This window comes from Rhinolophus sinicus, chromosome 17 (genome assembly GCF_057876585.1).
Source record: "Rhinolophus sinicus isolate RSI-liver-muscle chromosome 17, RSI-T2T, whole genome shotgun sequence".
Lineage (NCBI taxonomy): Eukaryota > Metazoa > Chordata > Mammalia > Chiroptera > Rhinolophidae > Rhinolophus > Rhinolophus sinicus.
The window spans coordinates 101,804,527-101,817,123 of NC_142517.1; the positions used below are offsets into that span (position 1 = coordinate 101,804,527).

Genomic DNA, 12,597 nt, shown 5'->3' on the forward strand with positions numbered 1-12,597 from the left:
TATAATAAAGATACAGGATAAGATATTTGTTTGGGTTTGTCCACTGTGTCTGACAAATGGTTTAATCAGTGACTTTCTTAGTTCCACCTAAAACAACTTGTGACTTCTCTTGCTGAATGGATGTCTAGAGCATAAATGTTCTCTCTCTCTCTTTTTTAAAAAAAATATTTTTTATTGCATCAAAATTATTTCAAAAAGTAACTTTTAAATTCATGTTTTTCAACAATATTAAAAATCTGTAGTTTTTGTATTATTTTTACCTTGAGAACATATAGTGGATTATCTTCAACAGTAGTTCCAATTTTAATACGAGAGACCATTTCAGGATGCTTGTGCACCATTTTTTCAGTCCAGGAAACAATCTTAAGAGCAAAACCAATTTGATGAGTTAGCAAAAAAAGAAAACTAAATGACAGCTGGCAGCAAATGTTGAGGATAACCCATTTTTTCTTTTTTCCTTTTGTTTTGGAAGCACAGGCATTCTATACTGTACCTTGTCCCAGTTATTGTATTTTGCATAGCTGTGCCTGCCTGGGGTATCTTCTTTAACATCAAACTGTTTCTCAATTTCTTCTTGTAGATTATGAATCAAGATTCTGTTTGATGGGAGAATGATAAAATACACATTTACTGGAGAAGAAAAACAAAATTATCTTTCATTTGCAGACATTTTCTCTTCCTTTTTCTTTATCTTAGATCAGGTTTTCTCTGCTTCTTGATTATTCACTAACGATTATCTTTAGACATGTCATGTGTCTGGCTTCATATCTTCCCATTTATCTAGAGCTGTGCTCTAGATAAATAGTCTACAGTGACACATGGTTATAAAGCACTTAAAATAGGGCTTGTCCAAAAATAGAGATTGCTGTACATGTAAAATATTTCACTAGTAAGTTACATTCATTACACGTTGAAGTGATATTTTGCATATGTTGGATTACATAAAATATTTTGTTAAAATTAATGTTGCCTGTTGCTTTTCACTTTTTTACTGTGTCTACTAGAATATTTAAAATTACACACATGGCTTGCATTACACTGCTATTGGTCTGCGCTAATCTATAGTCACTCCCAATATTTCTTCAAAGCACACGTACATTCACAAGCATGCAACACAGGCAACAAAGGATATTCTTATGCACAAATCTACTTACTGTCTCTTATCATTTCACACTTTGAGAACTGGGAGAAACTTGAGTAATAACGATAGTAAGTACTTGCTTAGCACTCATCATGTGCCAGTCATTGCTCTAACTACTTATGCACATTACATCATTTAATCTGCACATGAGATTATTATTTTCATTTTACAGAGGAGAAAACTGAGGCATAAAGTGTTTAAATAACTCGCCCATGGTTACAGTCCCAGAAATTGCCTAGGCTGGTTTGGAGAGGATGAAATAAGATGCAGGAAGAATCATTGGGAGGCTAGTGTTGGGATCCAGAAGCCTTATGTCTCTACCCTCTTAACCTATTTTCATCTCTGGCTGAGTTATCTCACCTCATCATCTCATCACTTCATGAATCCCGTGGCTCTACTGGCGACCTAATAGTTGTGCATATTTGTATCTCCAGTTCTGGCCTCTCCTCTGAACTGCCCATCCCTAACCTCCTCCCCTACCTCTTCTGTGGCTTGCACATCCAACTATCTACCTGACATTTTCACCTGTGCACCCATTTATTTAATATGGTCCAGGTACTGCTTTATACATATTGTTTTATTCTACCTCATCAATATTATCACTGTTTTATAGATGGGGACATTGTTGTTCAGAAAGTTTAAATACATATAAGTAAATGTGTAACTATTATATTATTTTGTACACCTGAAACTAAAAAACAAAACAAAACAAAATAAACAAAACAAAAACTTCTGGAATACAAAAAAAGAGAAAGTTTAAATACAATTTGTGCATTCAATGCCAACTTGTCTGACTTCAAGATTTATGTTTCAAAAATACCATTGTCATCATACACACAAATATTTTAGTATATTTTGTCTGTTTAGGGATTTTCTATTGTTCTCTATTGATCTGTTTTCCTACTCTTATATAAGCACTAAATCATATTTAATTATGGCTTTAATATTGAATTTTAATATTTCATTAAGTGTCTCCTTACATTGTTTTCAAAATTTTTGAGTGATTTCACCTGTTTTTAATGAATGTTATGTCAGAATTGTTTTAAAATTATTAGGAAAATTGTTTTTTGATTAGAATTGTATTAAATTATAATACGTTTGAGAAGAATCTTATTAATAATAAACCGTACTATAGCTTTATTGATTTTTCAGTAAAATTTTGTATATTCATACATTTTATTAGTCTTGTGAGTGACTTTCTCCCCCCTAAACACATGGACTGGTTATTATTGATATATTAAAAAAACTTATTGCTTTGCATATATATATATATATATATATATATATATATATATATATATATATATTAGCCACTGTATTAGTTTACAAGTTGTCCTTTTAATTCTAAGACTTTTTAGAGTTTAAAAAGTTTAACATTTTTTAGAGTTTAAACTCTATGTCTTTAGAGTTTTCTGTGTAGTTATTTCTTTTGCAAAAATTATACTTTCTACTTTTTCCCAATAACTCTTTGTTTTTCTTTATTGCATTGGCTAAGCTCTCTAAACAATGGAAATAGTAGTGGTGAAAAAGGGTGTTCTATTTTTTTTTCTGGTTTTAATAAGAAAATCTTTCTTTCTTAAGTGTAATGTTGATTGCCATTTTGAGATTAATATGGCAGTGTCTATTTATATGATCCAATTATTATCTATTGATATATGGTTGCATTAAAATTTATTATGAGATTCTTCAATATGTTAAAATTAAGTTGCAGCCACAGGAGATTTACAAACACTCTCACAAAAAAGCCTTGTTCATCTTATTTTAGATACAGTTATAAAAAGCTTATTTAACCTAGGAATGCTTTGGATACAGGGAAAATGACTCACAGGGAGCAAGCATACTATCAGTAGGTGATAGCTGACAGCAAGAAAAAAACACACAACAAAAACCAAAAAACAAAACAAAACAAAAACAAAGTAAAACTCCATAGACAGAAGAACTTAGGAAACACAAGGGTCAGATATAAGTCCAAATGACCCAACATATTTGAGGATATCATTCTCTTATGGCACAGTGTGAAAATCTGTGTTGATAATCGCTCAACCAAAGGTAAACTGTATTCAGTATACTCTATTTTGCAGAGTAGAGAACTGTGGTTTATAATGGATATATTTCTGTGAAATATGTAAAACAAAGGATTTTTTGAAGTTGTATTTATCTGAACAACTTCTTTATTTGGATTGTCTCACTTCCCATTGACTTCATATAAAAAAAAGGCATTACCCCACTTTTGTTGATGAAACACATGTGTATATTCCTTCTATTAGCAATGAGTCCTATGTAGAAAGATGCTGTCTATTTTTAAACATTTTTTCTAGTCATTTAGGACAGTATCATGTACTCTTTTCTTTCACTTCCATAAATCCTATCAAATAAGGAAGCAGGAATCTAGTGGGAAGAGGCTCTGTGGTCAGACATTCCTGGATTCCAACCCGTTTGTCTGCTTACTACTTAATGTGATATTGGACAAGTTAACTATCTCTCGGATTCTCAGTGTACTCACTTTTACAATGGTACCAAACATACCAGCCAGGACTGCAGTTGGTAGTAAAATCTGAAAGAAAGGTCCTTGGCTACAGGCATCCATCCAGTGAACTTCAGTATAATAGTGTAGATGAGTCACAAAACTGACAACCACTTCACAGCTTTAACATGTCTTTAAGCCAGGCTTTGATGGTATGTACTTGTTTGACTCTGATTTCCTCAATTTCTTATGATGCTGAACTGTGACACAGCAGCACCCACTCTTCTGGTCTGTTTCTTCTTGCTGACTGACTGACCTGAGTTTGGAGGCAGAGCGTGAATGAGGTCTCCTCCTAATTAAAGTTGATTTAGCACATGCGACCAAGTATTGCTCACGAATACTGACTGCCATTAAAGGGCTGACCAAGGCATTATCATGCACATTATATATGCCTCACTGTTTGCTTGTCTTTTGACTTATGGTGAATCTGGAATTTTTGAGAAAAAGAAACGGTGACAACAATTTTGGAATCGGTGGGACATGTTGCACTAAAACTCATATGAAGCCTGAGAAGGTTGGAATTATATTGTTGGTGGTCATTGCAGGCCTAATTAATTGTTTTAAGCTCTAAAGAGGGCATGTGGCTTTTGCTCCACCTGCATTAATAGAAGTAGAGGAACCAGGCAAAGAAGAAATGTTATGGTCCCAAAGGTTGATTTGTAACATAAGGCAGTATTAATTATTCACAGGAAGCTTGTATCTAAGAATATTTTTAGACACACATCAATTTCGCTCTTGTGATAACAGCAGCAAAAGAAAACTGTGTGAGCTGAAATACGACCTTTCCACAAATACAGCTGAACGAGGACATCAGGATGGTGCCAGATTGTTGCTGATAGGACTAGAAATTAAGCCTAAGGTTGAAAATTAAGAACTAGGGCCAGATGTTTTCATGAGCCTTCCACTAACCAGTAACCAGGTTTAGGCAGATATAACCAAATTATTTTCTCTCAACTATTATTTTAGCACACCAAGATTTGCTTAATTTATTAAAAATATATTAAATGTAAGTGAAAGGATAAATATTTATTACTGAGGATTTAATTATATAAATGGCTAATGCTTATCCAGTCTTTCTTATGTGCCAGTTGCTCTGCTTAGCATGGCATTTACATTTTATCTTTTAATCTTCACTTCTACACTATTAATTGGGTACCATTATCATCCTCATTTTTATAGAGGTTAGGTAGATTTTCCAAGTTCTCACAACTGGTAAATTACAGAAGTAGGGATTTGAACGTAGAGATGTCTGACCTCTGGCTGTGAACCATTATGTAACAATGCCTCCAGCACAAGGGATGAATCTCTGGGTATTGCCACCAGACCTGTCTTTTTCTTAGTCTGCTGAGGCTTGTGCAAAGTTTGCCTGGTTGACCAGCTCTCCTGGAAACCTGTGTCTCAATATCAGGGAGCAGGTAAGAAGTTCAGAGAAGAGGCAAGATGAATCCTAGTTTGACAATTTCAAGGTGCCCTCCTTCTGCTGCTTTTCGAGGGGAACAAAGAAGGAATGGAGAACTGTGGGCCAGTGGACGGTCGTCCCCCCATTATCTGCAGTTGCTCTTTCTGTGCTTTCAGTTTTCTGTAGTCGACTGCGTTCCAAAAATATTAAATGGAAAATTCCAGAAATAAACAATTCGTAAGTTTTAAATTGCGGGCTGTCCTGAGTACCTCATTTCATCTTATCTCGTAGGCATTGTATCATTTCATATCATCACAGGAAGAAGGGTGAATATAGTTCAACAAGATATTTTGAGGGAGAGAGAGACCACATTCACATAACTTTTATTATAGTTTATTGTTATGATTGTTTTGTTTTATTTTATTATTAGTTATTGTTAATCTCTTATGGAGCTTATTTTGTAAATTAAACTTTATCATAGGTATATATGTATGGGAAAAAACATTGTGTGTGTCTGTGTGTGTGTGTGTGTGTGTGGGCCCACGCACATACGTGTACCTGCACATACGCACGCAGGGAGGCACAGCCGTTGTTATGGCATCTTATAAACTGGTCTGGACAGCTGCCCCTCCCCCAGGCCCACATCCCAGCAGGTTAGGGGCTACTCAAAAAGCATGATTTCAGGTTTCCACAAGATGCCATTTGCCCCAGTAACTCCCTAACTGGGTTATCATATGCGTATATCAAACTCAGCACTTCAGTGACATGGAATTCCCAACATGTGAGGCATACCTCTGTGTTGGATAATGAATTTTAAGGCATCAACTTACTCACTAGGAAGGAAAGGGAGCATCTAGTGAGAGCCTCTTGTTATCCCCTGTTGCACTGTGTGTGTGTGTGTGTGTGTGTGGGTGGGTGTGTTCTCACATGCACGCATACACAATTGTGTAAACACATGTATAAGTGGTCTTTCCTCTACTTGATTTAATAGAAATAAAGGAACCAGGCAAAGAGTGATTTTATCTTCCCAGTCAATCTTCATGAAACATCATTTTAAAGATGAAGAAAATGAGGTGGAGAGAAGTTAAATTGTGAATGTTTAATGCGCGGTTTAAATGGGACTGGACAGCCTTGCTCCAGAATCCACACTCATACCTACTACACTCTTTCACTTTCCACCATGACCAACAGCTCTTCAACATCTGTAGCAGGTAGCAACATACTTGTTTTACTCTTGGGCAAGTGATATATAAAAACATAAAGCTGAAGGAAAATGAATAGGATGAGACGTGAGAATTATTTATTTGATGAAATACTTATTTTATGGGACCATGTATATACTTGGAATATGAATTTGTGTCCAACTGAATATTATTAGTATTAATATGAGGTGTTGAGATGGCTGTGTCAGTTTGGTATATATCTCTTTTTCATTCCCCCATAATCTTATGTGGATCTTAATGAGAGTCTACTGAATTGTATCATTTGAGTTTTACTATTAAAAGTGTTTTTCTGAATTGCCTTTCATTTATTTTCTAATTTTAACTTTGTATCAAAGTAAAGATAGTCTAAAATGTATCTAAAATACTAAAATACAAATATTAAAAATGTAAAAAAATTCATCTAAAACTCTAGGGTTTTTAACTGCTGAATTTAAATATGGTGTCTGCCCCTTTAGGCTCAGTTCAATGGATGTGCTTTCTTTTAGACATTTATTCCACAGTCTGTTCAGGATATATATATATATATATATATATATATATATATATAATTTGTTTTTTGGATTTGGACTTTTATGATTTTGTAAAAGTGTAAATAAAAAAGGAGCAAATGCTACTTTAAAATCAAATCTGTCTTAGTAATTTAATTTTTTGAAAAACATCATACACAGATGCTTTAAACTAAATAGTGGTTTATATGCACTGTCTAATGAAGGGTGTCTAAGTAAATCATTGTGTCAAACCAGCCTCTTAGTGTGGTTTTATTCAGACTGGTGCTTGGGTCCAACCAGATGTTTCTGTACTTAGAACCCTCTTCTATTACTGACTGACACCAAGTAATACATGTAATTAATATGCAAATAAAATTATCTATATAATTAGTTGGAGATGAAATTTTAAATAGTTCTTGTCGGCACAGATCACTTTACATATTTATATTTCTGAGGCAGGTAACTAATTATGTGGCTTTCCCACAACGGTGGCTAATTTGGACCAATTTCTAGAAAGCATGTCCTAATTAGATAAACTAATTTTTGTAGGTAGTTTAACACTTTGGTTCTTGATGTAGCAAGGAAGTATCTTGGCCTAAGACAAAGTGAAAAACTCACTGTTTTTGAGGATCTGAGTTTAGACTTCTGTTTGAGTCAGAATTGTTTCAGGGTGGGAGAGTCCTTATAGAGGACCAAAGAGAAGGGAGGGCTGATGTGAGCTGTTTGATGAAATGGGAGGATGTAAACCATCTGCCTAGGTGTCTTCTGTCACAGTGATTTATCCCACTATCCACACTCATGTCAAGCAATTAGCTTTTTGTTGACATTACCAGGGTATTAAGGAAAGAGTAATACTTCATTTTCACCCAGCTGTTCAAACCAAATTCTACAAAACTGATCAGCTAAAATTTATTTTAGCTTGGGTTGGCTACTTTGCAAGGATCAGCTGATTATAGGAATCCCGGTCAGGTCTATGTTAATAAAGTGAAGAGTGTAACAAGGCACACCTTTGAGAAGCCTGGAGGTGGAGTGAAAAAAGAGATGCAGTCACCAGGAGGTATATAGATTAGAGGTGTGGTGTCTTTTAGATAAAGAATCAAGATGTCCTCTGAACCTTAGCATAAGCAAAGAGTCCATAATGCACGGCTTATTTCTGTGATCTTAGAGGTATATTTATAAAGTGTCTATTCTAATTTAATGATGCAATTTATAGAAGCATAGAAAAGCCCATGTCAATGTAGTACTTAAAAAGAGTTAAATGCTGGCATAAACTTATTTTGCATATGTTCTCCCCATTTATTAACTTTTACATTTGTTTCACATCTCTCTTGATAGAACAGCAAAAACAAAGACAGGTCAACAGCAGCCTGCTCCTTTTTAAGCCATTAATATGCTTTTTGTTCGCTTGTCTTGCATATGTCTTTTCTCAATTTTAGTAGAGTTTATATTTACTAAGCATGTTGTTGCCGTGTCATAAATGCAGCCAAGTTGTGATGAGCAACAGCACATCCAACTCTGCAACATGTTATAGGGTCGTTGTCTCAGCTGGAAGAAGGGCCTTTGGAGTTACAGCACTAAGTGGGGTCAGAAATAGCAAGTCAGGAAGAAAGAACTAGTACTTACATAGCAGTGTTTGGAAGGGTGAGGATCTCAGTAGAGGGGACCCCTGGATGACAAGGGCTGGGGGAGTTAAAACTGGACCCCTTAGTACATCAAATCACTTAATCTTTGACATAAAATCACATTTTGTTTTCTATGTTGTGTTGACTTGCAATGTTCATCGCTGGGTCCCTTGTTCATTGCCCCAGGGCCCAGACTGCACATAACCCATGGCTGCTGCTCAGGACATTCTAATTTCCCCTTATTTTTACTCTGGGGAACAACAATGACTCACTGTGGCATCTTTGGCCATTCAAAAATTCTCTCCTCTGGGATTTAAGTCTTATTCTATTGCATTGCTTTTGCTTTCTCTGAGGGAGAATTTCTTTCATGAAGAATTATGTATTTGCTATATATTTTATATTACCTCATCTCTGACTTAAAGATCAACACTTAATATTTGGATCTCCTTTAACGTATCAGGAGAATTCAAATACAAAAACATGGTACTGGTCGTCACCAGTAGCGCCTGAACTCTGGGTTGGTTACCTGTCGGGGTGTCAAGTGTGGCTAAACCATCCCTGCCTGTACACGGCATCCATCCTCACAGGGGCTGGCATTTGAAGATGGCACAGGTAGATCATTGTTATTCTTGCAGATCAGAGCAAACATAAGATGGAAATGGAGCGGCCAAGTGTGATTTTGTCACCTCTATAAGCAGGCCTCAACAGTCTGTTTGGAAGTACCTGTAACTGTATCTTATAGATCGAGCTTTCGTTTTCTTTCCCAATTTAAAAATAGTACTTCCCTTTCAGTTTCAAGACTCCCCAAACTTTGAGTATCCAACACCTTTGAATACTGAATGATAGGACTTACTCATAGTGCATTTGATTTTGATCCAAGGCAGACTGGATGGACTGGGATTCCCCTTCACTAACTCGGAAATCCACCGTCATGTTCGGAGCTACGTGGTGGGCGGCGTCAGGGTACCAGAAGTCAAGCTGTGCAGAAAGGTGCAGTGTCAGTTGCAGTTGTTTATTAGCTCACCCAGAACATATTCATTAAGAAGTGACTGTGCGTCAGACACAATGAAAGGAATTTAGGTTCGATGTGACTAAGGTATGGGCCCTTCTCTTAATCAGCTTATGAGATATTTGAGAACTGTTCAATGTTAGGGACTGGGAAAGAAACCATTTGTACTAATCACTTTTGCAGGACGTACTGTCTGTAAATACAAAAAGAATGAGCAGCTTTTAGTTAATCTGTTTGTTTTCGCCATCTTGAGGTTGATTGGGGTTGTTTTACAATTGATTTAGCCACAGCATCTGTCTCTAATTGGGAATATAAATTAAATATATGGCTCCCCACCCCACTTCCCAACTCAGGCCTCAAAACCAGATGTCCCTGTAAACTCTGGAATTCCTGGAAGGTTTGTGTCTAACAGAAGGCATCATTTTTCTAGCAGTATGTCCTTGGGCAAGTTATTAAAGCTCTGAGTTTCAGTTTGCTCCCCTGAAAAATGAGGTAACAGGGCTCCATTGGGAGTGTTGTGAAGACTGTGAAATAGCTGTGAGGTCTGGGGCATGCAGGTACTTCACAACTGTGATTCCCGTCTCCTTCTCTTCCTCTGGCTAAAAAGTTCCGAAGTTTGGTGAATGGGCTCAGAAAGATAGCATTCAGATTAAGATAACTTTGAGAAGATTCCAATTCTTGTTGTTCTTTAAAATCATTCTCAGTTATGAAAGCTAGTGAAGGTCCACTCTCTAACCAATTGTGAAGGAAACGCTCAATTTCCAGCCATTACACCTAGCTGTGGCCATGTCTACCAGGCTGTTTCAGGGTTGAATCCCACTCTACCCCAGCTCAATCATTATGAGACTGCTACGAACTGATTAAAATTAACTGGTTTATTTTGATCAAAAAGCTATAGATGAGTTGGACATGTGATGTAGTGTGATTTAAAGGTGAGTGAGGCAGCATCTAATCGTCAGAGCAGTTTCTCTGTTGTGATAGTAAAGTAAATGCAGCCAGAGTCCAGGGCTCTGTGAACTTTTCTGAACATTAATTAAGCATTGGGCCCAGAGCTGGTGCCACCACTGTAGAGGCCAACAAAGGGTCTATGAGAAGCAGGAAGCACAGTGAGAGGCAGCCGCAGTCACATGTGCACTGCCACCACGCTGACCGATGCCAGGGAGAAGCACACGTGCTCCAGAAGCAATCAGACTAGGTCGTGAGAGGTGATGGACAGAGAAGACTGCCAATAGGAGACGACACCTGAGTGGGTCTTAAAGAATAGAGTTAGCCAAGGAAAGAAGGAGACATTCCCCTGAGAAATAGCGTGCAGGACTCAGTGGGTGAGTCTTTGGTGTTCATGGAGTTTGAGTAGTGAGAAAGAGGGCAGTGGAGGAGGACGCTCCAGCGGCTGGCAGTCTGCCAGACCCTGAAGACTTTCATGCTACACCAGCAACAACAGAAAATGCTTCTCCAATGCTGATTATGGCCAGGCCCACTTCTGAGCACTCCCCAAATATTAGCTCACTTAATGTGTATAACAACCTTGGTTAGCAAGTAGGTATGAGAATTATCCCATTTGATGCAGAAGGAAATTGAGACCCAAGAGGTTAAGTAACCTACCTGCCTAAAGCCACAGAGCTGGGATTCGAACCTCTGAAGACCATCCTGTTTCCATACTCGGCTGCCTCTCATGAAAAAGCTTTAAATGGAGGAATGCAACCATCAAGTTTTAGAGAAAGCAGGCAGGTTGCACTGTGGCCTGACTTTGTGGGAGGAAGGACTAGAACCCTGCACACTAGTTAAGGGACTATTGAAATCATCCCAGTAAGAGACAGAAGCAACAGGAACTTGGCAGTGGCATGGGGAATGGAGAGAAAAATATGGATTTGAATGGGAGTTAGAGTAGGTGGAACTTTTGATTGATTTGATGTGGAGATACGGGTGTATGTGACTAGAATACATCCCAGGTTTTGTTCTGGGTTTACATCTATTGTGTAATCTCAATCATTTCATTACTGTCTTTGAATTTCAATTCTTGTGTTTTAAGCAGGTTACATTATGACATTGCCATTGAAGATCTGTTGGAGAATTTGAAATGATGTGTGTAAGGTGGCTGGCACAATGTGCCTTTTGTGTAGGAGCTGCCGAATCAGTGATGCAATGATTACGTTAGCCAGTTGGATTTTAAAAGACTGATCTATCATTACAAGTGTCCTGCTCATGGAAAGGGTCACATCTTGATATTCTCAGCCAGGTCCTTAATGTTATCAGTTAATAGTTTAGCAGAAATTATGCCTCCGGTGAAGGTCAGGGTGGGAGTGAGGGGCATAGACTGCAGGGAGGGAAAAGAGGCCCTGGGAAAGGGGTCAGGAATATGCCCTGATGTCACAGGTCTCATTGACAAAGCTTTGGGGGAGGGAAGTGCAAGCAATAAGCTGGGAAAAACCACAACAAAAACAAGGAGGACTGGCGATGGGCAGGATCATCCAAGCAGTTCCTGCCTCTTGCCCTTGTTTTTGTCTTCAGACATTAGACATAAAATAAAGAAGGAGCAGCTTTTACAGAACAGATGAAATGAGAAACTCTCTCTCTAACTGCTTTACCTGGTTGGTTTGGGCCAAGTCCTTTATGAGGTTTGCTTGTTTTTCATCCTGGGGCTTCACACGGAGCACCTTCTCCCTTTAATGCAAACGGTGACAAATGTGAGCTGTAAGAGGCATTCCGTAATGGTCTCACGCGGAGACAGGAACACGCAGTGGTGACACTTACCTGTCAAAGCGGACGGGAGCAATCGCAAGGGTGGTAGCGATCAAACCTACAGGCAGAATGAACCGCATGGTCCTTCTTTGCCTGTCCCCAGACCCTCTGCCAGCTTTATGCCTCAGCTCTTATCTGAGGGAGCAGCTGACTTCCTGTTAGGGTTCTGATGGATGAAATGATGAAATGTTCTGGTTGGGGAGTAAAGGTTAGGGTAGGGTGGCAACAGTGACCCTAAAAGCCGTGCTATTCATATACCTCTTACAATAGGGAATACCCATTTTACAGATGGGATGGGAGGCAAATTCTTTTTTTAGCAAATAACGTGCCCAAGTTAGCAGAACTAGTATGTTCACAGAGCTGGAATTTGAACCTGGTTCTTGGTTCTAAAATACTACTCTACCGTCTGCTGAATTGAATGATGGGAGGAACTGGGTTAAATTTGCACTTGG

At 37.9% G+C, this 12,597-nt stretch overlaps 1 protein-coding gene across 1 annotated transcript in view; it reads right to left on the reverse strand.

The window, feature by feature from the left end:
* The window catches only part of CPA3 (carboxypeptidase A3), a 29,093-nt gene extending 16,849 nt beyond the window's left edge, over window positions 1-12,244 (reverse strand). The window contains exons 1-5 of the mRNA XM_019748849.3: window positions 12,158-12,244; window positions 11,992-12,067; window positions 9,251-9,375; window positions 494-596; window positions 261-362 (exon numbers count right to left, since the gene is read on the reverse strand). Coding sequence (XP_019604408.3) covers window positions 261-362; window positions 494-596; window positions 9,251-9,375; window positions 11,992-12,067; window positions 12,158-12,225 — 474 coding nt within the window. The 5' untranslated portion in view covers window positions 12,226-12,244. The remainder of the gene's footprint in view (window positions 1-260; window positions 363-493; window positions 597-9,250; window positions 9,376-11,991; window positions 12,068-12,157) is intronic.
* Window positions 12,245-12,597: the final 353 nt, after the last annotated feature.